General features: G+C 38.3%; 1 protein-coding gene across 1 annotated transcript; it reads right to left on the bottom strand.

Moving 5' to 3' along the window:
• Positions 1-3809: 3809 nt before the first annotated feature.
• LOC118781746 (72 kDa type IV collagenase-like) lies at positions 3810-18915 on the bottom strand. Its single transcript, XM_036534779.1, has 13 exons — positions 18674-18915; positions 17830-18056; positions 16713-16861; positions 15774-15902; positions 14628-14801; positions 12890-13063; positions 10590-10763; positions 10227-10382; positions 9742-9868; positions 6829-6965; positions 5955-6114; positions 5564-5673; positions 3810-4651 (listed from the first exon to the last, which is right to left on the bottom strand). Exons 1-13 carry the CDS (start codon positions 18824-18826, stop codon positions 4548-4550), a joined length of 1974 nt encoding a protein of 657 aa, XP_036390672.1. The 5' UTR covers positions 18827-18915; the 3' UTR covers positions 3810-4547.
• Between the last annotated feature and the right edge of the window lie 8712 nt (positions 18916-27627).

Below are 27627 nucleotides of genomic sequence, written 5' to 3'. Positions count from 1 at the left end.
GCGTATAGTAAGAAATGTTAACATCAAAAGATGATGGAATGCTTTCAGGGGATGAATTGTAAATTAAAAGAGGTTGACTGGTGGAGAGCTGCTGGGACTGGAAGGAATCAGATGAGGTTGCAATAACATGCCCCGGGAGCTGTGGTGTGTGGGTGTGAAACACAGCAGAAATATGTCACCTGCATGTGAGGGGGCAGACTGTCTGCTGATCCTGGACTGCACACAGTGGGAAAACATACTCTACACATTCATCCAAACGTGATCAAAGCATGAAGCTATAGTCTGTACCTGGTGGCTCTCCTGTTCATTCAGATGGAAATACCCCCAGTATAATGTGCCATTACAAGGATATTTGAGACATCTCTGTATAAATACTGTACATTGTGACTGTCAGGAGGATGAAGAGGATGCAACATGGAGCCAATGCAATTGTAGTTGCATTGTAGAGCGTCAATTAGACATTTGGGTTGGCACTGGTGACCTTTTTATATGAGTTGCTGATGAGGCCTCTTATCTGTTTTAAGAGGGTATGTCAGACGGAGGGCCATTGGCTTCTTATTGTCAGGTGTTGGTGAAATAAAATGAGATTAGCAACTGCTTGTCTGCAATTTAACAAGACAGGCTTCCCTCAGGCAGCTCTAAAATGGATACTGCAATATCCAGACCATTGCAAAAGAAAAAAAATAAATAAACAACAACTCAACTTAATTGATTTCTTGCAACCTTATCAATTCTGATTAAAATAAAATGGGCTTCTCTTCTTTGAAAAGGTTAAAACAAACTGAAGGCAGAAATCACAGTTAGTAATCACAGTCTGTCTAACAGCAGGGTTTTAATTAACCTACTTCCACTCTGCCATTTGTCAGTTCATTCTCAATGTTGGAAGAAATATAATGTAGTAGTGCATAGACACAATGTAATACTTGAATATTAGGTCCCAGTAAAATTGATGACATGACATTTTCTAGCATATTACTCTCCTGAGTTTGTTTGCAAGTTATTACTCAAGCCATACAATTCCAATTTCAATTACATAAGTGAACATCTAACTAAACATGAAGGCTGATTTGATTTGGCACCAGAAATCCTTTTTTTTTCAGATAAAAAAGATACAGAAATATGTTTTACCATGACTGATTTCTACACTGATATTTTAATATGTAGAGACTAAGCCTTAAATCAAAATGTGCTTATGTGGCTGGAAAAATCAAAGTGGGTAACTATATGTTTGAAAATGTTGTTATAATAATGATTTCCCCTAACACTTGGCTGACTTCCTCACTCCTTATTTGTTGTTATATAATATTGTTAAATGGAAGATGTCAATATTTGTATTAAATTAGTATTCTGTGGCAGCACAAACAAAGTTTGATTGGTTGGCTGTTTTGTTGTATACTGAAGTTCCACTAAATTCACTGGTCTATAGCCCTATGAGATTGATCTGGTATATAAACTATGACATATCACCATGTTTGTAATCTCAAAGTCACATATTAAACATGAATAATAACATGGAGGTAAAATTATTGTGAATACATTTCTATCAAGACTGATAAATCTCATAGACTCAGTTAACACTACTCTTTAACTTTGACATACATAAATGAACATGCTTTTTTCAGTACATATTCAGTTTTTTAGTATCTTAATTGATAGATTTGTAAAACTGTATTTGTGAGTAAAAAGTCACACTTTCATGTAACAATATTTCAAAGATAAGGACATCTTTATTGAATCCAGGGCATGTCTTGTTCACTCACACAATGACAACACTTACTTTGTTTGATGTTTCCAGGAGTTAAGTACCCATATGGCACCTGTGTGTTGATGTACACTGAAGTCCTGGGGTAAATTCCATTGGAAAAAGGTAAGGAGTGCAGCTTTTGACCTGCAAAATGCGTCCCAGTGAAGCTCAGTGAAGAGATGCAAGGAAAAAACATCTCTGAGTCATCCATAGCGTGCTCAATAAGGATATTAGTCATGTGGAGGACTACTGCCGCCTGGTGTTGAGTCAAAGAATAAAGTGATTGGCCGATCTATAATGCAATATCAATAGAAATGGTTAACATAACAATCTAATGTAACAATGTCAAAGTTTTACTATTTAGGAAAAAGGGTAGATTATAAAATTATAAAAGCTTTTAAAACACAAGTACTGTTGTAGTCTCAACAAAAATACTTTCATTTTAGATTTTTCCATATTTGTACATTATAATAAAACAGCACTTTGCCTACTTTTTCTGTAAAATTCCAACCTACCTTGTGCAAAAGTAAGGAAGCAAGAGCATATTGTACAAACTATTTATGAAAACAATCAGTACAATCATAACACAGAATATTAAGATTTTTTACAGAAGAACACACCTCTTATTCTGTGACAGATTACTTCCTATTCTTTGTACATAGTACATGAAACCTTAGATCTTGGACTTACAGAAAATGCTTTGTATATTTAGTCAAGTGTTTTTCTCTCCTGTCATCAAATCAGTTTTATCTTGTTTTATACATATTGACAGTTTAAATATCTGAGCCATGTCATTACAAAGAAAGCACAACAAACAATTCAGTGACCTTAATTTATATGTTTGTAGGAGGAACAGATAACAAAATATCATAAATATTTTTAAGTCAGGATGACTCCAACAGAGACCTGCCATCAGTGTGTGACAAGAACCACCATGTGATATTAGTGCAACAAGCAAAAGGTTTCATATTCAGGTTTTACTTCCTTTTTGTGATAGATTTAGCAAGCCATTAAAATGATTAAACCAAACATGGTTTGAATGTAATAGATCTCAATTTGATTTCATACAATATTTCCATATTTTCCACAGTCATGATTCGTAGTTTTATAATGAAAGCCTACCATGTGTTCAGGTAATAATAAAAGCCTACCATGTGTTAAAGTAATTTGAAAGGATATTCTGATACTTAAGCTCTGTTGTGACCAACTCTGAAAATAGATGATCATAAATATGATGGTGAAGAGTCTTAGGTAACTGAAGTAGCAGATATTCTATACTTGCATTTAATAGGAAAGGGATGTCAAAATTATCACTGCAGTACTTATCAGTAGCCACTAGGTGCCAGCCTTTATTTTAAGTAAAATGTATTCAAAAATGTATTTTTTTCATTGCCGACTCTTGATCAAAGCGCAAACAAAACTAAATTGTTTTATAGACTAATTTTGTTAGGAAGGAAACAGAGAACGAGGTTCCATAATGGGGTTTTGATTAAATAAAAACACAACGCGCACTCAGAATTAAATGGGTGCTGGTAATGGGTTATAATTCACAAATGAATGACGTGTCACACTTCTGACTCTTCTTGCCATCGAAACAGTATGCTGTTTTTTTGTATACTGAAGTTCCAGTAAATTCATTGTCACCATGTGATTTATAAAGGTCTATCTGTGTAAGTGTTCACACCCTGATGAAAGTGTGTATGTCTAAATATTAGTTTAAAAACAATATATTACATGCAAATTGAATTAAGAATATGAAAGTTTCTTTTTAATATTTTTTTTACAATAGCAAGGCATTGCAATTTCCTCCCAACAGTTTAGAAAACACTTTTTGAATATGAATTGAATTTGATGTTGAACTCATGCTTTGACTCTGGAAATCCAGGAGGAGGAATATAACACAATATTTCAGATCATGAAAAGCTACTTCTTCAAAATTTTTAAAGTGAAAAAAACAGTTCTGTAAGTGTTCATTTTTATTATTTATTTTTTCTTTAAAAAATTATAGTGACAAAGTGCATAAAGCAAATTAAACCGTACCTTTGACAAATACAAAAGACCCCCCAAAAATAAAAACAATGATAATACAAAAGATTATTAAAAATAACTTTCGGGATACAACGTGCCGTGACTCCATCATACAGCATACTACATACAATCTTAAGGCAACCCGTGCCCTGAACCATTCTATAATGTTAGTCAAACAAGATCAACAGAGATACAATACAATGCCAATGACAGTTATGTGGTCACGTTTGATTTGAACAATTCCATAAACAAATAACAAGTGCTACAAAACTGTCCTTATGAATTAAATTTGAATCGAGAGAGATATCTCACAGTTCAATACCACCTGGGTCTGTGCAGTGTGGACATACCGGATGCCAGTGAAATGTAGGGGGATTTACAGTGTAGTAATCTGCCCTCTGGCATAACAAAATACCAATAAACTAGGGTATACGTTTTAACCAGGATTTTAGGTCAGAGTAATACGCAAGTCTGTATAAGCATTACAACTTAATTGTCAATATTATACAATTATATAATACAAAATTATTTAATACATTTCACCCAGTTACCTATATTCCACTGGCAAATAAGGTCCATATTGTTGTGGGTCTCTCTGATTAGCTAAAGGCTGGTTATACTCATTTGGCAGAGAGATCAGTCTGGTATGTGGGAATATGTGCATATGACGTTACCAGTCTGGAGCAACAGCTGTGATGACCATGTCTGTGTACAGCGAGAAAAGGGTCACCCAGAGGGGAGGGTAGGCAGAGAGCCACCGACTTTCTGGTGCTGCTCAGCAGCCCAGCCAGTCTGTTTTTACATCACCAACTTTGACAATCTTCAGGGTGCTGTCATCTAGTTTGAGATAGTGGGCATCCTTGAAGAAGTAGCTATAACCTACAAACATAAAAAATAGAAACATGACCTACAATATACTAGAGCCACGAAACAACTTATACAATGGAGACATAGTGGTAAGGCGCAGAACTCATAACCAAAATGTTACTGGTTTGATTCCCTGACTGTTGTACCCTTGGGCAAGGTATTTAACCCAAAATTGCCTCAGTAAATATCCAGCTGTACAAAGATATTACATGTAAAAAACTGTAACCTATGTAAGTCACTCTGGATAATACTGTCTGCTAAATGCCAATAATGTACTGCAATATCACAATACACAACATTTTCCTTTAACAGCTTCTACAGCAGGGTCCATTTTACTGTGGCATGGGCTTCACAGCTCTGCCTTGATTCAATAATACAGTTATCAGACCCAGTGCTATACTGTTTGCTTCCTGAATAAAAAGACTTATTTGCACAGCGCCAGTAGGGCAACCCTGAGTGAGCCTCCTTCAAGCGTGTTAATTAGAGAGCAGACAGAGAGATCTTTGTGCGGGAGCACAGACGCGCTCTATTAAATGTTGTGTTCTTGGTATGTCAGAAAGCTGTATGTTATCTGCATAACTTCAGAAGGGAAGGCCTGAAGCAAGAAACAAGACTGTAGGAGAGCTCCTGTAAAGTTTACTGCAGCAGAAAGGACTCTCATGTGCTTCTCAACGCATTTTCTCATGCCTTTTCTTTGTTGCGCTTTACTTTGCTAAGGAAAAGAAGGACTCCAAACTTGCGCCGCTAAGATGTCTTTGGGCCTTTGTTATTGTTAGGGGCTAGGTGCCAGACATAATGAGAGGTTGGCTGCGTTCTCCATAACCACCAGGAATGTACGGACGTCTCCAGTCAGCCTTTCAGCAGACAGCAGCAATCTTGCTTGTACAGGCCTTATTAGTCACCTGGCCAGACGCCTGAGCTTACCATCTCCATTAAGACTGAATGAAGCATCTAAGTTGTCTGGGATGCCATTCCAGGCATCAGCAATCAGCTTGGGGAAGCCAGGGTCCATCTTCTTCTTAGCTTCGTTATACCTGGAGGCATGAAATGGAAAGTAATGACAACATGTCATTGAGTCTAGCTACAGTCCATGAAGCAATGTCTTTAGAGTTCACACCCTCAAGGAAACAGACAGCACAAGAGGGTGTTCCTCCATCAGGCTAAAAACACAGTCTGGTTGAACTGCTGTCTTTTAAAACCTAATCGCAACCTTTCATTCTCATACTGAAAACAACTGATGGACAACACTGACAGAAGTGAAAAATACAGGTTAGCTATGTAAAGGCTAGGGAACATTGAACATGCAAGGCTTCACCTCCAGAATTTGTCTCCTGCGAATAAGTATGTCTTTTGGCTCTTGCTGAAAGAGAATGCAGCATCTATGCGGTGGAGGTCAGCAGGCAGGCCCATAGAAGTGATGGACTTAGGATAGCCTCTCTCCAGTGTACTTGCTGAATAAATCCACATCTCAGTCCCTGAGAAGAGCACAGAAAAGGTTTGGACCTCTGGTGAGAGCAGTCTTTCATACAAAAACTAGGCAACTAAAATATCTGCCACAAGTCTACCCTTCACATTGTCCATGGTAAATATATAAATGGTCTAATGGGCCCTAAGCAATTATCCAACTGAATGAATGTGTGAGAAACTATAAATATGATTCAGTGATGATGTTTGCATCAATGTGGAGTACATATCCTGGCAAGAGCCATAAACTAGGTATTAATGCTGAAGGTTTGAAGGAGATCATCTCCAACCCTCCAACTGTAATGGCGGGTATACATTGTGCGATTTTGGGCTGTCCCAGATGAAAGATGACCAACGTGAAAGAAACATGGCGATATCTTTGATCGTGGCTCCAAAACAGTGGTCCTACATCGCACTGTGAGAGAGGTTCAAAGATGGCTGTAGTCACAGTCTTGAGACCAAAGATAGCCTGGGACAAAATTCTGACTGCTGCTACGACCTACGTCTACTAACCAACTAACGCTGATGACGTTTTATTCTTGTATATTGACTTGCGTCGTAGTCTATGATTCAGTAGGTGTTATCATCGTACAGTCTACATACATCAAACTTGATGTCGTACCCAAGTTTATTACATCCATGTCGCACAGTGTGGCTTGCAATAAACTTATAAGATTGCTGAAATCTCACAGTCTGTAGGCACCATAAGGCAGTATAGACCCTACCTGCAAAGAACACTGTCTTCTCCTCTAGTGGGTTCTCATAGGCAGCATCAATCTTCTCTGGTAGCTCAGACCAGAAGGTTGCTATCAACATGGGTCCGCTGGGCTTGGCCCTGGGGTTGGCAGACCTAAACAGGAATCTGTAAGCAAGAGAGAAACAACAAAAAATCACAGCAGGCCTGAAATGGCCTTGTGCAGATGAACATCTGTTTCTTGTTGAAGCTGGGGGTGTGGACGCCAGTAGTGCAAGCTTGCGCTCGCCCAGATTTCCAATATGCAGTTATGAAACAATACAGATTTACCCACTCCTTTCCACTGACCTATTTTACCAAAGCCAAGATATTTCATGAGGAGAAGATAGGCACATGACTACAGACTCTTACTAAGGATAGCAATGCAAATTAGAGACTTTTTCATATACACAGTAGCAATGCAGCCACAAATCCCCAAATTACTGAGGAACTGATTGATATATATATTGTAAACAACATTCTGCTCATTATGAATAGAGTAGCTGACATGAACAGAATTTGACTCATTATTTCATTATTATTGTTTAATGTTCATAGGCATAGTAGGCAAGTATAACAGGCTGTGAAAAATGGGAAGACTTATGCTTCAAGTTAAGCAGAGATAAAACAGTACTAGAAAGCAAGCTGACACTTGCCCTTCCATGTCTTCATGACCCTAAAGAACACTTTTACCTTCTATGCCCACATGATCTCTCCCCTGTGCTTGTCAACAACTGTCTCTCACCTCATCATACCTGTGTCTCTCACCCTCCACCAATCAGGTATCAACAAGACGAGCCATTTAATAAAGAATACTGAGAATCAGGAGTCATGAAGGAGTCTGTCATGCAGACTGCGGGGCTAGTTCATAAATGAAGCATTTGGTATATTGCCAAAACCCCACCCTCTACAGAAAAGACTATATAGTCCTTCAGAGCCTTAGATGGTCCTTCATTTTCTCATGTGAAAATTTGCTTTTCAGCAACAAAAGGGTGCAGTATAAGGTAAATGTTACAGTATATTACTTATTTGCTTGGGTATCCAAAGGAGTTAGAAATGGCTTATTTTTTCCTATTATGAATTTATACGCCTGGATATTCACTGAGGCATTTCAAGTTAAGTGCCTTGCTAAAGGATAAAACAGCCCACTTATGATCTCAACACTCACTCAAATTCCCCACAGTTCCTACCATAAGCATCAGCCTAGGTATCACAAGCTGGTATCCAACTCCTCTGGCCATCTGGTTTGAAAACAACACATTCATTGGGAGATTTAGGAAGATTTATACCTCTGAACTTAAAGCTAAAGTCTTACAGTATATGCTGATGTCTTTATGAGGCAATTCTTCAGCGATACCACTCCTCTGAAACTCAATAAAACCTGAAGTGGTTCACACTCTGTACAGTCCTGTTGTCATATCTGCCCTTTGATTCATGCCTCCGTTTCTCTAGGTTGCACCAGGGCAGCCTTAGGCCCACAGAGCTACTCTTCTGATCACTAAAACATCTGTTTCAGTCTGCAGCAAATGCAAGTCCAGCTGTAAATAACTGAAGGCAAAAGTCATCCAATCTATGAAACCCAATATTGGAATAAGTGGCCTTTTGGGTAAAGCATTCGTTCTGGTAGAATTTATTATTATGAGGATTTTTACGCTGTGAGTGTCTCCCCTCACAGTAATTTAATAAAAAATAAGCTTAATTATTGTAATTCCACCAATTACCGAATGATGTATGATACTATTATTACACTCAGCTGACCCCATATGAGCACTGTATCCTATCACTGACATATGTATCTTTATAGAACTCTTTGGGATACATCACAAAATAAGGAGGAAAAAAAATGAGACAGGCCATGCTTTACCATGGGCCCCCCAGCTGCCCCCCAGCACTTCATCCTTAAGCTCATATAAATCAAGGGCAATAAGTCAAAAAGCCTTCATAAGATCCTCTCAGATATTTCAGCTCAGGACACACTGAGTGAAAACCTTCTCTCCAGCAGCTGTGGTTCCAGGACCTGGCAGCTTGCCTTAGAGAAGACAGCACAAAAGGAGCAACAAACTCTGCTGTACAAAACCAGCTCTGATGTAGACGACCAGCAGTAAACTCCAGTGGAATCTGGAATTAGTCGACTAACATTTAGCAGATATACTCCTTCAGAATTACATCCAACCCTTCTTTTCTGTAGGCCACTTACAAATTTGGGTTTCCAGGAAAAACATAAATCAAATAACCTTGTAGAACTTTGCTGAAAACTTGGATTAATGCTTGGGGTGGGGTGGGGTGGGTGGGGGGGATGTGCAGTGTTAATGCCCTAACTTCTACTCCACACTACTACCACAGAGAAAGCAATTTAAGAGCGTCCCTCTGTTATAACATGAGGTAACAGTGTTTCACAATATTCATGTATTGAGGACCACAACAGAAATACAATTCTGATTTCTAATTCAAAGCTAATGAAAACCAGACTTATTTTAACAAATATGGCTGGTACCCTCAAACTCTGAATGCTCCAGCCCTTGCTTCAGGGTGGGAGAGGCCAGGCTACCTACTTCAGTGGTGCCTTTGATGGATAAGCCTATGAAGATATTTACTTTGAACAAGAAACTGAATTTGCAACTACACAGCTAACCTTCTGCTCTGAACTGTGTGAGAGGAATGATGAGGAAATTTTAAAATGAATAATGCATAACAGGGAGGCATGTATAGTTTATGGTTTCACCCCAATGCAGGGACATTTTTATCCTGAGACTATTAAAAACCTGTCCAGCAGCCCAACCAATCATAATTCCACAAAATCGCAAGGCAATACAGTTTCATTACAACTAGGGTCTTCACCTTAAAGAATAAGAATCACACCTGGATATTACAAGTTTTTTAATATTCAAATGAAATTTGGAGTTACCTGTCCTTAAAGAAGAACGTCTCTCCTCTGACCTGAGCCACTGCATCAAAGATTATACTCTCTTTGCAAATGTCCAATGGAGTGACTGGTCCTTGAGTGGGTGGCAGGGGCTTGTCTGTTGGAGCACCTGAGAGAGAACACAGGCCTTCACTATCGAATCTGCAGGTATCTTCACAATTATACAAGGCTTACAAAAGCATGTGGGGGCATTTTCCTGAATACTGTGTGGTAATCACTAAAATTAAATTAAAGATTATGTTTATTAGTCACTTATCCAAGACATGGTTTATATTATACATTTTATTTATTTTAGCTGTTTCATATTCACAATTTATTTTCATTCATTTTGGTTAAGTGCCTTGTTTAAGGGTAAAAAAGCTCTTACCAGAGATGAAATCCTGCTAACAAGTGAAGTTCCCTTACTAGACCACATTTCTGCCTGACTTAACAACACGACACAATAGAGAAGATTCCTCCTACTGTACCATAGAGTTCCTGAATGCCTCTGATGTCATCATTGGACAGCCTGAAGTTCTTTGTGAAAGTGTAAATGGGAGCCATCAGAGCACCTGGATCCTGGGAGTGCTCCAACCCAAGTGCATGACCAAACTCATGGGCAGCCACCAGAAACAGACTGTAGCCTGGAATCACACAATGAAACAGATGGACGGACAGACAGGCAGACAGACACACACACAAATTACATTAAACACATGAACTGCAATGACTGTACAGGATCTTGTCTTTGCTCTTTAGGCAATTTGATACAAAGTGCCTAACTGCAGTATGTGAGCGGTTACTACTAGTGCAAATGTAACTTCCAGTAAGGAAGCTGTTTAAGTTCCTACCTTCATCAGGACAGAAACCCCATTTGCGATCCTCATCATAACTTTTAGTGGTGGCGCACCACATTTTCCCATCGCTACGCCCAGAGGAGGTGCAGGCTTCATAATTATTACCCAAGAAGGTGAAAGGGAAAACACAGGGTGCTCCTTCAGAGTTACCACCAACCGTTGATAAGGCTGCACACAGCAAAGCACAAAAACACAAAAGATTACTATGCAAGTCAAAGGATTTTGCTCTCTCCCGGTAAATTGCTTTTAATAACAGTCTACCAAGGCTAAAAAGCTCCTCTTTGAAGAAAGCTCAGTCCAGAGCAGCAATCAATTGTCAATCCCCAGAACCTGAATTATGCCAGTTGGCATCATTTTATTGTATTTGCGGAATATTCTCAATTTCCCTGTCATTTGACAACTAGGAATAAGCATTCCAGGCTAACGTTTTCACTGGTAGCACTGGTGCTACCAACTTTCTCAGTTGTTTTTTTTTTTGGTACAGCATGCATGCTGATGAATAGTTGTCTTAATTTGCATACCCTAGTTTTGCATTGATTTAAAGATTGACAGTGACTCAAGACTTGACATTTGCAAAATATCTTAACTTTAAGTTTCCCTCGTACCGCAACCACGGGTACTGCGTTAGCCATTGTGGTTGAAAGTAGTACTTTTTCCTCTTCACTGGCTCAGTCGTTCTCTCCCTGCCTGCACCTGCACTCTCATCATCAGTTGTGTCTAAGTCGGGACCTCTCGTTGGCTCTCCCTCTCCACCAGCCTCCTCCTCTCTCTCCTCATTTTGTTTTTTAATAAAATATATATTTATAAATTTTATAAATAAATCTTATAAAAAAATATAGCAAGTGCGGCGGTGAAAACTACGAGAAGCTTAATAACGCTAATGAAAACATAATGAATCATGTAATGTAACGCGTGCTACATAGCATAAAATAAGTTATGTACGAAAGGGTTAAAATAGTTATAGACCGCTTCATCTTTCGAACACAGTATCAACTAAAAGGATTGTTTTGCGCGTTTCATCATCAGTGCACGTGTGCATGCAGGGAGAGACCGACTGAGCCAGTGAAGAAAAGTACTACTTTCAACCAAAATGGCTAATGCAGTACCCGTGCTGGAGGGACACCAAAACAGTGTAATGATCATCATGCACTCGCACGAATGCGACCACACGAAATTTTTAACTAAGAGTGAGGTCAGACAGGTGAGCATGATAGAATCACAGGAAAAAAATACAAATTTCACATCTGACTAGACACCAGGTTCCCATTCGTTTCTTAAAGGGTCACATTTCTTTGTGAGCTATGGAATATCAGATGGATTCCTCTTATAACCGAGCAAAACTGGATGCAACTGATACCTGGTTGGGGTAGAAAAAAGAAAATGTTTTTGAAAAAATATGGATTTTTCTTATGTTTTACACACAGTTATTTTAACTTGGCCAGCTGTAATTGGCAGCTGAGGCAAGGGAATTTTTTACAAAGTGTCTGGCTTGAGTGACCAGGCTAGGGACAAGCTTTCCTGCATTGTAATTAGACCCATCAAATGTGCATTTATCACTTTTCAGAGGGCCACACAGAGTTAATGTGCAGTCCTGCTGCTAAGCTGAATTCTCAGCCTATTCAAAACAGATGATAACTCCACCTCCCCAGCTCTGTTACTCTTTGGTACACACTGCACTAAAGCAGACAGCCTGACACAATGGAAAACAGCACAAGCCAGCACGCAGTAAAAAAATTTACAGTCTTCCAGAAAAAAAACAATCTACTAGCCCTTCATGAGTGGAGGCTTCATTCCTAGGACATTGTAACAGATGAATTCAATGAAAAATCACCAAGACAAAGAATTCTTTATCCAGATTTGAAAAATAACAGTAAAGACTGTTTCAGGCTGGAATTTTCAATGTATGACCAAATCAGTGTTCCCATTTGGTGGTGTACACATACATTGTATCTTTGCTTTATTGGTCTCTGCTGTCTCAGAAGTAATAACATGGTTATTTGAGAAAAAAAAAGCTCAAAGAAGGTTTTCAGGTGGACTCTCAGCTAGAATTTGTCTTTTGAGGGACATTGAATTGGTTGGTGCATAGTACATCTAACTAAGCATAACACATTCTTGAGGCTTTTTCTTAAACACTTACTCACTTTTTTCCTCAAAGCCTTGAATCTGTCCCTTTGATATAAGTACTAAATTATTATTATGATATAAACTACTTATGTATCCATTTATCTGAAAGTCCATAAACAATCAGCCTGTGATTTAGGAAGAGAGTAGTTAGAGGTTCCCCAATGACCCACCAGTTTCTGGGCAAAAGCCATAGGTCTTGTCACGGTCATAGTCCTCTGTGGTTGCACACCAGCGGTACCCGTCATCTCGGCCAGAAGTAGTACAGCCATTGTATGTTTCACCTTGGAATGTGAAGGGGAACTTGCAGGGAGAGCCATTGCCATTGCCACCAAGAGTGAAGAGCACTGTAACACAGACCATATACTGCAATGCAGTTCGTTTCTGTCACAGGAGAGAATGTATATTACAAAGAAAACGAAATTGAAGAACGATATACCTACTATTTATTTTGTCATTGCAAAAAGGATAACTTGCATATTTCTGTACCTACAAAAGCATCCTAAAACTGCAATAACGGAGCAGTAATTTATCTTCCTGCACCATGGTTTTGGCTAGGACTTTAACGCCCAAATTCAAAAGGAGCTGTTCCTATTTTAAGAAGTTATTGTTTTATTTATTGAACAAGGAAAACATTTGACTTAAATCTAGTCATTTCCTCTTTAAAACCAAACATAACTATATGTCCAGGAGTCTATCTTGATTTGTGAGTGTTGATATGTCTGCAGGTTGTAGCTGTAAAAAAAACTGTATTTATTTAAAAAAATGTCAAGGGATATTCAGTTTGTCAGCAGACACAAGACCTTGCTTCTGTAATCTGCAAGGGATCTAAGGAAAAGCATTAGCATTAGATTATTACAGCAATGGCAATATATTAGAATAGCAAAGTAGTTGTTTCTGCTAAATGTTTTAAAGCAGGATGAAAGACATATCTTATTTGGACTGATGCCATTGCTGCAAAGTTGTGAGAAGTTGTGAGATCACAACCAGAGATATTAAAAAGACATATTCAGCAGTGCTGTGCAATAAATGGCTTTTCCATTTCTTGACCAAACCTGAGCCATGATGTAACTTTCAGGAAATTCCCGTGGCTGTGTTCCTCCTCACCCAATAGACAAATCAAAATTGTTGTGAATTTATGTATAAATTCAAAAGCAAATGGATACCTTTGATCTTCTAGTGGCCTGTCCTGACTCACTCTCCATTGCAAGGCCTTGTATCATTGAGACCAGTGCTGGTCAAATACTGGTCTGATGCCAATCAGGATTATAACCAGACTGTCTAGTATAATTTCTAATTTTTCTTTCACTTTGATTTCTTCCAGCATGAGGGAAGCAATGTGGAGCGGTAAGATAAGAGTGATAGGTATGCAGTACCAGTCAAAAGTTTGGATACACCTACTCATAGAGGAGTTTTTCTTTATTTTCACTATCTTCTCCATTTTTATAGTAATAATAAAGATCAAAACTATGAAATAATACAAATGGGAATATGCAATGACCAAAAAGTGTGAACAAATCTTGTATTTTAGATTTGTCAAAGTAGCCAAAAATATTTAATTTTTATTATTATTATAAATTCATACACAGGCATCAGCTTCACTATCGATACTTATCTAAAAAACACATTTAAAGCATTCAAGCATAAGTCTTTAGAAATGTTTTTGAATGCATGTTTGCCATCATCTTTATCGGGTGTGTCCAAACTTTTGACTTTTACTGTATGTGCAAAAGCATTTCAGTACAAAGCTGTATACTGGATATATGGTAACACTCATCAATGCGTCAGTCTTAGTGATCATCTCTAAACTCTAAGCTCACCTGGCTTCTTTAGAATCTTGGTGCAGTGTAGTGTAGTTAATGGCGTAGTTAATGGACTGGAGTATGGAGCATGGCTCATGGGATAACTCACATTCATGGGGACAGAACCCATACTTCCCGTCCTGATCAAAGTTGTAGGTGGTGGAGCACCAAAGAAAGCCATCATCACGGCCTTGAGATGTGCAGCTGGTGTACTCCTTCCCCATAAATAGGAAAGGAAACTTACAGAACTCCCCCTCTGCATTCCCAAACTTCACCTTCACCACTGAGAGTGAGAGAGAGAGAGAGAAGAAGGGGAGATTACACAGCCCATTCAGTCAACTTCATGAAAAACAGAACGCTCTGACCTCAGACTGACTTTTCCTCATTTGGTTTTTAAGATGTGGAAAAATGCTGAAAATTCACTTCAGGTTAGACCAAAGCTAATGTTGTCCTCTATGTTGAGCTTTCTGGTGCATTCCACTGCATTGCATTATCTATTTGTTTAGCAGACATTCCTCTCCTGAGAGACTAATACAGGTCGCATTTCACATAGGATCCATTTATACAGCTGGATATTTACTGAAGCAATTCAGGTCAACTTCCTAGCTGGAATAGAAAAAAAACAGCTTCACTTCACATGGGATTCAAATCTTTGGCACTCTGTTTACAACCTCTACTACTTAACCTCTACACCACATTGCCTTCCCTGCAGTAGCAAGATTCTTTAAATAATAAAGCTTCCTAGTTTTGTAATACTGGGTTTTTGGTGTGTTCCACTCTGGAATGCCTTAACAAATAAATGAAACAGAGGTATTTCCCTCACTGTTAGAGACAAAAAAGACAGACTCCAAAACAAAACAAAAAAGCATGACAGTAAAATAACTGATTCCTTATAACAGGAGACACTTATTTCTGAGCGGTGGAATGTCACAGTGTCACACAATGTTATTAATAACCACTTGTTTTCTTAACTGTAAGATGAGGAAAATGAACTCTTGGCTTTGGCACCACAAATTCATGCTCTTCCGATTTCAGCCTCTAGATTGTTTTAGTCAACAGCGCATTTCAAGATTTTGGGGTCAATTTCAATTCAAAACCTCGCAAAAAGACATTGATAAGAAAAAACTAACAGATCAGTAAGATAAAACACAATATAATGGATGTTTCCAAGCAATTACTAATAGATCTGGAATACTTTTCCACTGAACAAGAAAAGTTTCATAAGTGAATGATGATAAACAACAGTTCACCATACCTTGTCCCTCTCCCAGTGTCCACTGTTCATCATCATCAAAATGTGAGTCACCCCCAATTCCTGGGCCAGGGGCAAAAGCGTGAGCCAGCAGGCCATCTTTCCCGTCAAAGGGGTAGCCATCTCCATGCTCTGTGGGAGAGACCAAAGACCATCAGCACTGACCATTTACACCATTTACACACTCCATATATTTCACCATCAGATGCATAACCCAACTATAAACCTGTTGATGGAAACTTGTATTTAGCAAATTCCATTCAAATAAACATATGAACATGCATCGGTGTAAGTGTAGAACACTGTCAAACAAAAACACTGAACCTGACCAATACACCAGGACTGAAAACTTACTGTTTTCAAAGTATAGTTATGATGTTTTTTATCACACCATTGAGCTCTTGAGCTTTGTGCTTCATTGCTGTGTTATGGTTCAATGTCTTTGCCTTTCATGTCTTAGCATAGCTTTTTGATTTACTGCTTTCCCAGGGCAGGGTCAGACATAGATTAGAAATGTGATCGTACTAATTCTTTCTAATTATGTAATAATATCTGATGCTGACCCTCACTGAGCCTGCCTTGACACAATCTGTATTAATCTACAAACCAGAGCCTGGCATGGTCATGCCATGGAATAATCTACAGACCACGGCATGGTAATGGAATGAAAAAAAAAAAACTGAAATCAAAAAAATATTATTCTGTGCCATCCCACAAGAGTTGACAATCATCTTTCTCTGGTTACATACTCTCATGGTGTCCTACCTAACACATGATCAGCTCTCTCATCAGGTGAATTCTTGATCAGAAGGCATTAATTGATGTTGATCCCCCTCCCTCCACCCAACACTCCCACTATTCCCACATCTCTGATCAAACTGCAACAGGGATTTCATCGCCAACAGTTATACTAAGGAAAAAAAAAACTTCAGAATTTAATACCATTGCGCCCAAAGTTGATCATGATGTCGGCCTCTCCATCCATGATGCGGGTGAACCTTAGTGGTGTGAAGTCACTCCACACTTTAAAGGCCCGGAAAAAAGCATCATCTATGGTTCCCTCGTCCAGATCAGGGGTATATCCTAAAATCCTGTGGAGTGGAATGGCCGTGGGGTTTATTGGTCAATAGTGTCCACATTCAGTTTATGAGCTGCATATGTCCGCATCCATCATCCAATGAAATTAAGGTATTGCAATGAACATTACAAGGTTATACACTGGGTGACAAATGTGGATATGCAGTTTAATTCCAGAATGATGTGTATCTTTTATTTTGACTTTATTTTGACTTGATTTTTCTCCCTTGGAATTTACATCATAATAGGCTGACTTAACCTTTCATGACACTGTTAGGGTGAAAAAGTCTAAACAGCCAATACATGTATTAATATACTGCAAAAGGTCTGAAAATGAGTGTGTTAACCTCATTATGCTGGCAAAGAATGGAATGACTAACTGTAGACTAGACTGAAGACAGCACAGGAAGTGGTTTTGTTTCTGTCTGTGAGTCATTCCCTTGAAATGTTTTGGGAAGGGGCTCTGCTGTTGCCCTGTCTGTGTTACTCTTAGGTTGTCATTATTTTGGTTGGCTTCTCGGTTACTTTTTATTATTGTACATTTGTGTTCCCACATGGCATGACTTAAAAAATGAATTAAACCAAACTTTTTTTCCTGTCACTGTAAAATAGATACATATGTAATACTTTACAGTAATAAAACTGTTAAGAAGTAAGACAACAGCACAACCTTATTAATGTTGGTAGCATTGCGTGTGATTGCCAAACCCTGAAAACTTAAAAGCAGATATGCTTAGTAAGAAATTTGGTATTGATTACAATACTCTCTTTTGAATCAATATGCACTGAGTGTCACAAGCAGAGTATTTATAACATATACATTATTTTCCATCCTTAATGCTTGGCTAATTTTTACAAGAGGGGAACTTTAGGATCCTACAGAAAAGAGCACCCATTTGTATTAAGTATGAGTTACAGTGCACTAATGTCAGTGATGCAGCAATCTTCATAACAACAAAAGACACTCCTCCAAAGTCGCTACCTGTACGTTATTTCATTATTCCCCCACTTCGGCCTCCTGGGGAAAAAGTTGTAATTAGCCACATCTGGAACACCACAACGAGGCTTCTTCATGATCTCAACTGTCTTCTGATCAATCTCTCCAGTCTCTGGCAGTGCAAAGAACTTCTGCATCTTCTTCAGAGTGTCTTTCAGCACCATAAGGTTACAGCTGTCTTGTGGGCATCCATAGAACTTGTTCAAATAATGCTTAGAAGAGAGACAAACACAACGATTTTAGAGGGTCGTGTCTGTTTATTTGGCACAGCTAATAAAGAGCAACACATATGCCTTATCATTTTACATGCTACCCATTTGTAAAGATGGACATTTACAGGAAATCTGGCTTAAGTGCTTCGCTGAAGGGTATAACAGCGATGCTCCATTAGGGAACTGAACCCGCAACCTTTTGGGTTACAAGCCCTTTTCTTTATCAATACACCGCACCGCTGCCCAACTCCGAAACACAGGTGCCACACTGCTGTGTATAAAACAATAAACCAGTCACCCAAAAATGCAAATAAAAGCCAGCTGCCCCGCACCCAACCCAGCTCTACTCGAAAAACTGTATGAAAGCACCGCATGCTGCATCTCCGTAGCAACATCTCAGTGTCCCTTATGAGGTTTTCAGTCATCATATATAAAATCGTTTTCTTCGACAATAATTATGTACCTACTCGGTTTGTTATTTAAAGAACAGCCTTCCATAGAAAGATGCCTCCACAGGAAATGAAATAACGTCCATCAATTGCTTCGTGGCTACACCTCTAGCAATGGTAATATAAATCCATATAGCAAAGTGACAAAATATGGTGAAAGCAACTTACCAGAGCCACTTCTTTGTCCGTTCGTGGGGTTGTATCATCCCCAGGAAACTTGATAATCGGTGATGGTGCACCTAAAGTTGTCTGGGAAACAATAAACTGTAGTAAAAACACTTTCGAGAGAAGGTGTCTGAACCAGAACGTGTCGCACTTCATCTTTGCCCAGCTACAAGTGACAGTTAAGACAGCCGGGATAGCAGTGTGCTCTGCGCTTCTTGTAGCAGTCTCGTAACTCTAACTCTGTTGCGCTTTCCTTATCTGCACATCCTGGCTTCCTGTGAGATGAACCCAAACCCAAACCTTACTCTGCGCAGAGTGCGCAGTCTCATGTCTCATTCATACATACATACATACATATATATATATATATATATATATATATATATATATATATATATATATATATATATATATATATATACATATATATATATACACACACACACACACACACAACACTCATACATACAATTACAAATGTGCAAATATGTGTGTGTGTGAGTGTGAGTGCATTGTTGTGATGTTTGCCTCATTTATTGCCGATTTCATTCTGCACACTACTGTTGTATTACGCAACTACAATTACCTACTCTAGGCTATTAACATTTCACTTTGGTCTGTTACGCCTCAAAACAAACAAACAAGCAAGCAAACACTAAACAAAATTATGTCGTTACGTTCATTTTGTAACTAATCAAAGCTAATTAGTAAAGACCCAATAACTTCATATTTTAATGTTTGTAAATACATTTCTAAGCTTGGTGCAATTGTTGAAACGACATACTCCCATAAGAAAAATATCCATTGCATTCTGGGATTTGAAGTTGTGGAACTCCTGAAGCCGGATATACTTGAGCTTAATGATTTCTTGATCAATTTGTATGAAGCTTTTGAGGTAACGTTGCAGAATTGTTTGCCTGACGCACGCAGCAGACAGCTATTATTTTAAGTTATGCTGTAACAGTTACTAATTTACAGCATAGCTATTTTTTCCGTCTGTTCTATTGAAGAACATGAAGGCCAGAGTTCGATGGAGCTAGTCGGCAATACCCACGCGGCCACGCAGTACTTCAAACTGTAATGATTTTACAAATATGTATTTTTAATGCATTTATTGAACAAATGTAAAGTAAGTGGATGACTAAACTTGAAACCTGACAGGTAGCGCATATTTGTTCCTGCAGTGACCATTGCTTAAAATGCTGAACAAAACTTGCCACATAGGACGGGGCAAGGCCAGTGTTGCTCAGTTCAGTACATTGAGGAACATTAGTTTGCTTATATTCCTCATAACCAAGCTCTTTATTAAAAAGGCTAGTGGGCAGCAAGGAGCTGTAGTGGTAAGGAGCAGACCTAATGACCGAAAGGTTGCTGATGGGGCACTGCTGTTGTACCCTTGGGGAAGGTACTTAACCCAGAATTGCCTCTGTAAATATTCAGCTGTATAAATGCATAAAACAGTAACCTATGTAAGTCCCTCTGGGTAAGAGCATTTGCTAAATGACAGTGATGCAACGTTAGTCTAATATGGTTACTATTATTAAACATATGTTGGATACTGAATTTGACATTGTTTGATTGTAAATCAGCTGCAATTTAGGCTGATGCTCTACCAATAGGCTATGCAAGTAAATATCTTCACTTTACATTTGTGTTAAACATCTCTATTTTAAATTTTAGGACAGAAACAGTAAATTTGGATACAAGTAATTGTTTCAGTCCATGCTCAGTGAAATTATACAACTATTGAATTTTCATTTATTAAACTGACTATGAATCTGCAATACTTAATCTCAAATTAAGTATTTTTCATAATACCTTAATTTGAATCATTCAGTCAACATCGACACATTACCTTTGATTAATCTCTTTCACAGTGTTCATACAGCAGATAACTATGAAATGATGTCACAGCCAGATGACTATTCAGTTAGCAGCTCAATAACATTTAACAAAGAGCTCTGCTGGAAAGAAAACCAGCGGACACCGGGGGCTCCTAGGAGCAGGGGAACACTGCTCTCTCCAAAATTCCAAGTCATGTTGACGGGTTGACCTCACCGTCTGTACTTAACTTATATACCCACTGAATCACAATGACTATACAGCAGGTAGTTAATGAGGTACTTAATGATGGACTTTTGATAAAAACTTGTCACATTTTTCTTTTTATTTATTTCACCCCCATTTTCCATTTCACAGCTATGAAGAGTGCTTTTAGCTGCTCTGAAGGTGCCCTGTTTCCACTGGAAGTGTTTAGATTCAAAAGTAAGTGTATGTCCTCTGCAGTGGAATCAAGCAATGCGTCACGGTTTTTTCCAAAGGTAAGACTACATCTGTGATTCTGCGGGTTTATAAAACATTTAATTTAGTAGTAGTAGTAGTATTTAGGTCATTAAATTAACTAATTAAATAAAATAAATAAATGTATGTCCGAAATCAGGCATAAACTGTGGAGTCATTCTGATACATCGATTTTCGATGGAAGTAAGAAACACTTTTAGGAAGTGAAAAGTGGACATCTAGTGGTCTTGTTGTAAAACTGCAAATTGTTTACATTAATCCCTGAAATCAAATGATAAACTTTGTTGATACTGTTTTGTTCATTGGCCCAGCAACATTATAAAAAATCCTGGTAATATGGGAAATTTTTAAGGTTATGCACTTGAGGTTGAAATTAACTTTAACCCTAGGAATCATAGTTTTCATTATTGTTCTAATAACAGTAAAACCAAGTTGTGGAAGGGAAAAAACATAACATTGTGGTAACAAGGCAACCCAGTTACAGCATACTTGGTTCTGCTTATTAACCATTATCATCTCTAATATCACTTTATCAAGTCATCAAAGTGACTGGATGGCCAGAGTACTGGAAAATGTGAAATAACATATGCTAAGTTTCATAAAGCTTAGTAACTAGGGTAATTGTAATCATGAACTGCTTCTGACACATTTTTGTTGTCATTATCTGATAGATTCTGTTATTTGCTTAATGTAGAATAGTGTGAAATTTAGTTTATTGCTTACCATTGAAGTATACCTTCCAAGCTTAATATTTCAAAGATGAGTTAGCACAGATGTGATTTTGACTTTTTCCATCAGAGGTGTTTCAGTATCAGATTTATTTATATATCAGAATTCCAACACACATTGATTAAATAGCAAAATAGCAGACTGATAGTAATTTAATCAATAACAACATACATTTCAGGTAAATTTAATGTAACTCCATACATAGCCCACATAGTGCACACTTCTTTATTGTGATTTGATTCACATATGTGAATAAATATATTGATTTTTTGTAGTTTTGAATTTGTTCAATTTGTAAGAATTTGATCATTATTGATTAAACATTACTGATTAAATATTTATTATGTAATACAAAAAGTACAGTGCCACTGTAGCACCACTGTATTCTGCTGCCCTCAAGTGGTTCATCAAAATGATGCACCTCTTCATGATTCCGATGAAGAGCGCAGAGAGGTGAGAGAAAGGCCTGCAGTCTGGAACTCATTTTGATGGCTTTTTCTATTTGTGAAGACTTCACACTGTATTTTTGCGGATGGTTTATTTAAAAAAAGCAAAACCATCCATAATGGGAAGATCAGAAAAAATATCTTCTAATAAGGATTTAAAAAATATATCTCAAATACTAATGCTCTTCACTGAGATAGAGAACACTTACTACTTATGTATCATGGGCTGCTTGGAACTTCAAAGTCAATGTAAACTGGCTTTGTCACTTTGGAGTAAGGCTTTATTTCATGGTTTGTTAAATGCTGCTACACCCCCCCCCCCCCCCCCCGCCCCTTGTCACACAGCAATCTATTGTAGAAAACATCAACGCTGTGATTAAATGTACATCTGCTCCCATTTTAAATAAACAATTCGGAGATGTGTAAAGCTGATTTCTTCTAGGTGAATGTCCATCCTCATTGGAAAGTACGACATCAAGAAATTGAATTAGTAAGCTTTGATTTGCATGTATATTGATTCCTTTATTCTGTTTTTCTTGATGGCCTAGATTTCTTCAAATAGAGTGACTTGCGTGCTAGCTTGCTAGTGTGTATTGGTGTGTTTCGAATTTCTAAATTTATCCATGTCACTTTCTTTGTGTGTTTGTTGTGCTGGATTTCGAGTATGTGGGTCTGTGTAGTCCTTCAGTGTAGGTGTGTATGTGGTTGTCTTTGTTCATTTCTGTGTAAATGCGGAAGTGTGTGAAGTTATTACAATAAGATCATTACAAAATCTCTGGCATGTAGATCTTAAGTCACATCTTTCCCATACCATAACCATACATGCTGCTGCCTTTGGCATATTAAGTTCACACACCATGCCATTTTTGTCTGATTCTACTTTCTAAATGTAAGCTTTCTAATGGGTTTGTAAGTGGTAATGAGGGAGGCTGGACACCTCCTCTCAGTCTGTTTGGAACAGCCTTCCACTATCCTGCAGAGTTGGGGGGGGGGGGGGGGGTCTCAGTGGGTCCACTCTTAGACCCCTCGCATGCATATTGATGTGGTCTGTAAGAAATTGCGTATTGAGATGATTTGCTTAGTGTCTTGGGAATAAGTGTCAGTGGCTTTTCAGACCTGCATATCACCTCCATGGTCAACAAATACAAATGTATGCGGTACTGGTGGAAATTAAGGTTTTGCACCATCTCATTCTATTCAAAGAGGGTTACAGCACAGCTTTAGCAAGTGGTGACAATGCGGTCGCATTCTGCAGGTGGAGTGGTTTTACACTGCAGAGCCTTGAGCTACAAGCTGGGGGGTTGAGAGAGACAGTGCAGCCACAGGGAAATCAGACTGTCATTTACAGTAATTTGCAGTGATGTTTTGCAGCCCTTTATGACGATTTGGTATTAGGAGAAGAGCACATTAATGCTTATCAGAAGAACAGAGAATGTGTATCACTAAATAAAGGATGCCTGCATTATCCTGGCCAATAAATTATTTCTTTTAAAGAGATCATTTTGCTAAGTAGTTTGTTGCTACTCGTGGTGATGCATATTTTATCACCTTACATGAATAGTGGATAATGATTATAGGACATAAATCTATAATGTTTCACATATTTTATTTAGGGATGCATTGAAAATTGGAGTTGGAGTGACTTTTATTTTGTAGTTTAATTATTGTTACAGTTCTGTTTTGTGCTGCATATGCAGCTTCTGAAGTAAGAGCAAATAAACAATCTAGGCTTCACATAGGCAAAGTTTTTGACTGACAGTTGTGTGTGAATTGGCCTCCAAACAAGATTAGCAGAATTATTTTTTGTTTAATGTATTTTTTGCTGCTCTTTTAACAGAGGCTTGTAAACATAGATGAAAAACTAGTTCCATTATACGCCATGAATAGATGAATGTCTCCAGTGGCTGTGTTCCCTTTCAATAATAGGTCAACAGCTGTCTTTAAAAAATTAATCATATTCTTGGCAAATGCAAAGGTTAGTCGTAGCACTCCAAAAGGCAATTGGAAACTCAGATCAGTGGAAAATCTCTGAGGGAAGGGGAAGAAATGCTTTTGATGAGAACAGCATGTAAATGATTTGTGCGTGTTTGTGGGACAACCTTCTCAGCTTGTTTCACTGGCGCCACCGAGTGGAGGCAGCATGTAAGTGCAGATGGAAAGAGGTGGTGAATTTGTTGTCCCTCAGAGTCTCCTCCACAGTGTCCTAAAGACAGCAGATCCTGCTTGTATGGCACAAACTAGCTACAAGAATGACTTACTTCTGGCAACAGAAGTTTAATTAGTGGATTTATTGTGTGGGAAAGTGGCAAAGCAATTTTGTGAAGAGCTGAGAAATTAGAATGAGTGTGTTTAAAATTTGAGTAAAACTACAACATAAATACTGGGGTAAACTTACTGGGTTACATATTTAATATATTGTATTTATTTATTTAGTTACTTAGTTATTTATTTATTGCAATTGCAGTATTCATGCTATACTGCTTTGTAGCCTTCGCATATCAAATGGCTAAAGCTACTGGGGCTGAGCTCTATTAGTGCTTGGATGGGAGAGCAGATTGCTCCCTGAAATAGTATTGTTGGGCATGTAGTGGACGCTCCTGCCTCTGGATCAGGTAAAATCAAATACCTCGGAACAGTTATGGGGTCATTCTACAGCAGAAGGTACTGTCCTGCAGATGAGATGTTAACCAAAAGAGTAGGGGTATTAACACTGGTATCCTGCTCAAATTTCCAGTTCTGCTCTGCATTTTACCATCTAATTGTCCCTTACAGTTGATTGGCGACCAAATCCTTGAATGTCATGCTAACCTTAATTTCCCCTGGTTGTCACTGTAACAGTAAATTTATCATTTGACCTTTCTGCTTAAATAAGAGATTGATAAATGTGTATACATCTGCAGCAGGTTGTAAATTGCACTGTTAAATACTGTGAAATGAAATGCATTGGGAATAATGCTGTAGAAAGAGGAAGCCCTCCAGGGTCTGTAATTCTATCTCTAGAGAAGGAGAGAGACTTTCTTGGGTCCAGCCCACAAGGTCACAAATCTCAAGATGAGTATGGTGTACACTCTCCAGGACGCATCAAAACTCCCTCCATTCAAAACAATAATTTGTTAAAATCAGAATGTGCTCTCTTAAAGGCATATTATCTGACTTTAAGTGCAAGATAAATTCATCAGTGTGAAGTGTTTTGCGACCCCTCTCACCTGTCTCGTAAGTAAGGTGCTTTATGTTCTCTTTCAGAATAGAGTCACTGAGCTTTGCAGTCCTCCATTCAGGGATATTGTAATACGTTCAGGTGAGCACATTTAATCTGCCTCAGACATGCGCAGAATGTGGGCTACGTTTTATTTGATTCAGTGTGTCTATAGCACATCCGCTTCACTTCAAACGACAAAGTTCAACAGCTGGGTTCAATATGAGTTTTGACAAGGTTTTTTTTTTTTTTTTTTTCCCTGTACACTGACATAGTTCAAACAAATCCCTGCACTCACCTTATTAAACCTGCTTCCTGGAAACACATTCTTTCGTTCTTCAGTATGGCACCATCATGGGTTATTTTACAGCAAATTCTTTATAGAGACTTATTACCTAGTCTGTTTTAGTCAAACTCTATATCACCTCATGGTAGATAGAAAAAGAGTATGATTTAGTAAAGCTGCTTTATTTCCTTGAGCCGTACATTCCTTCACATTTTAATGCAAGAGATCTGCATTTCAGTTGAATTGTGGAGTGTACCCCTCAAGGAAACCCACAACATTGTCACAGGACCTGCTGAGTCCATGGGGAATGTACCTCAGCAATTCCACATTCGCGCGTGGGAATGAGAGATCGTAACTCAAAATAAGATTCATTTTAAGTGGAGTGAAGTGGCATGGTGTATTATATAAAAACCGCAGTGTATTGCATAGTTGAGGAGAAGGAAACAGCACTGATGATGCACAGTGCATAAAGCCCTAATTTAGTGTTAAGAGACTGTAAAGGAATTCTAAATTTTCTAAAACAACCAAACACCTTCAGTCTGTTATAATTTACAAATTAACTGATGTGCTACTTCAAAAAACTTTTATCCATTGATATGTTGTTATTTTTAAGGTTTTTTTAAGGTATTTGATAATGGAAAAGCAATACATTGTAAAATGCAAAACCTCTTGTACCTGTGCAAATTTTGAAACAGTTGAAAACATGCTATTTCAGCTGGATAAGTATATTCAGATACATGTATCCAGTGGGAACCAACACTATGCTTGACTTGATTATTTAGGATTTCAAACTTTGATGTATTTTTATCTTGAATTAAAATCAAATGTATCTGGATATGATGCTCAATACCTTTTTGCTGTTTTATTATTCAATTTTCAAGTCTTAGTGTATGTTTCTGATTAGTTATTCACTCTTTTTGTAGTCCACTAGTGTATCCATAAACTTGAAAAGGATCATATCTACTCCATGTCTGGAGGTCATGAAATGGCACAGCTCCTTGCTGTTAGAAATATATCTGTGTAGAGACTTAAAAAAACTAGACTGTCAATGATGACTAGGAGCCCATAGCAGTGGAACAAAATTGGCTTTGTTACACCAGGGATACAGGGAAGCGTAGGTCAGCCAGGGGCTTGTTGATTCTGTGGCGCATTAGCGACCTCCGCTGGTCAGTGGGGAGCCTACAGTCTGCATGCATAACCTATATACGAAGTGTCCTTTTCTGACTCATGTCTGCGCAAACTTGGCACAGGGACTGTGGTTTGTAAAGAAGCAGTGTCTGGCATCCCGTGTTTCAGCGGAAGGCATGTGTTCACACTCCTAGACTGTCGGTGTGGATTACAGCTGTGGAGCAGTGTTGGTGACACAATTGGGCACTGCGAAATGGGGAGGAAAATGGGAAAAGCATTGGGCATTCCATATTTTTAAAAAGAAAGACATACTGCTTCATTGATTTCTTATGGTATGCTAAGAGGAAGTGTCCACAAGTTCTTTCAAGATCTTATCTTATCTAGACTTATCTAGACTGTTATCTTCTGTTATCTGCAAGATCTTACCTTATCTAGATCTACCTTGACTGTAGTAGCGACTGCTTTTCAGACTTGTTGAGAATAGTCATGGCATTGCTCATTTTCTCTTTGCAGTGTACTTTAATATGGACTTGTTGTAGAGCAAGAATTTTTCCTGAAGGCTCTGTCTCCTCTACAAATCGGATAACATTCTATTTCTACAGGCAATCCATATTTTGTGGATATCGAAGACATGACCTTTGTCAATAAGTTGAGTCCAAAGGCCTTTGGGGCTACTAGAAATGAAAATTCTTCATCTCCTCACTCTGTTGGAGCCAATTTAAAATCAGGATGTCCAACTTTTTGCAGGAGTTTGGCAAGAGGCTTTATGACAATAGAGTGTTGTAATGATCGCAAGTACATCATTAAGATTTTATGGACACTCTGTTCTGTTTCATATTTTTGGTGTAAAATAAATTAATGATGCAGGTCA

This window comes from Megalops cyprinoides, chromosome 8, assembly GCF_013368585.1.
Source record: "Megalops cyprinoides isolate fMegCyp1 chromosome 8, fMegCyp1.pri, whole genome shotgun sequence".
Classification (NCBI taxonomy): Eukaryota; Metazoa; Chordata; class Actinopteri; order Elopiformes; family Megalopidae; genus Megalops; species Megalops cyprinoides.
The sequence above is the reverse complement of the archived record's forward strand: the minus strand, read 5'-3'. Positions and strand labels throughout refer to the sequence as shown.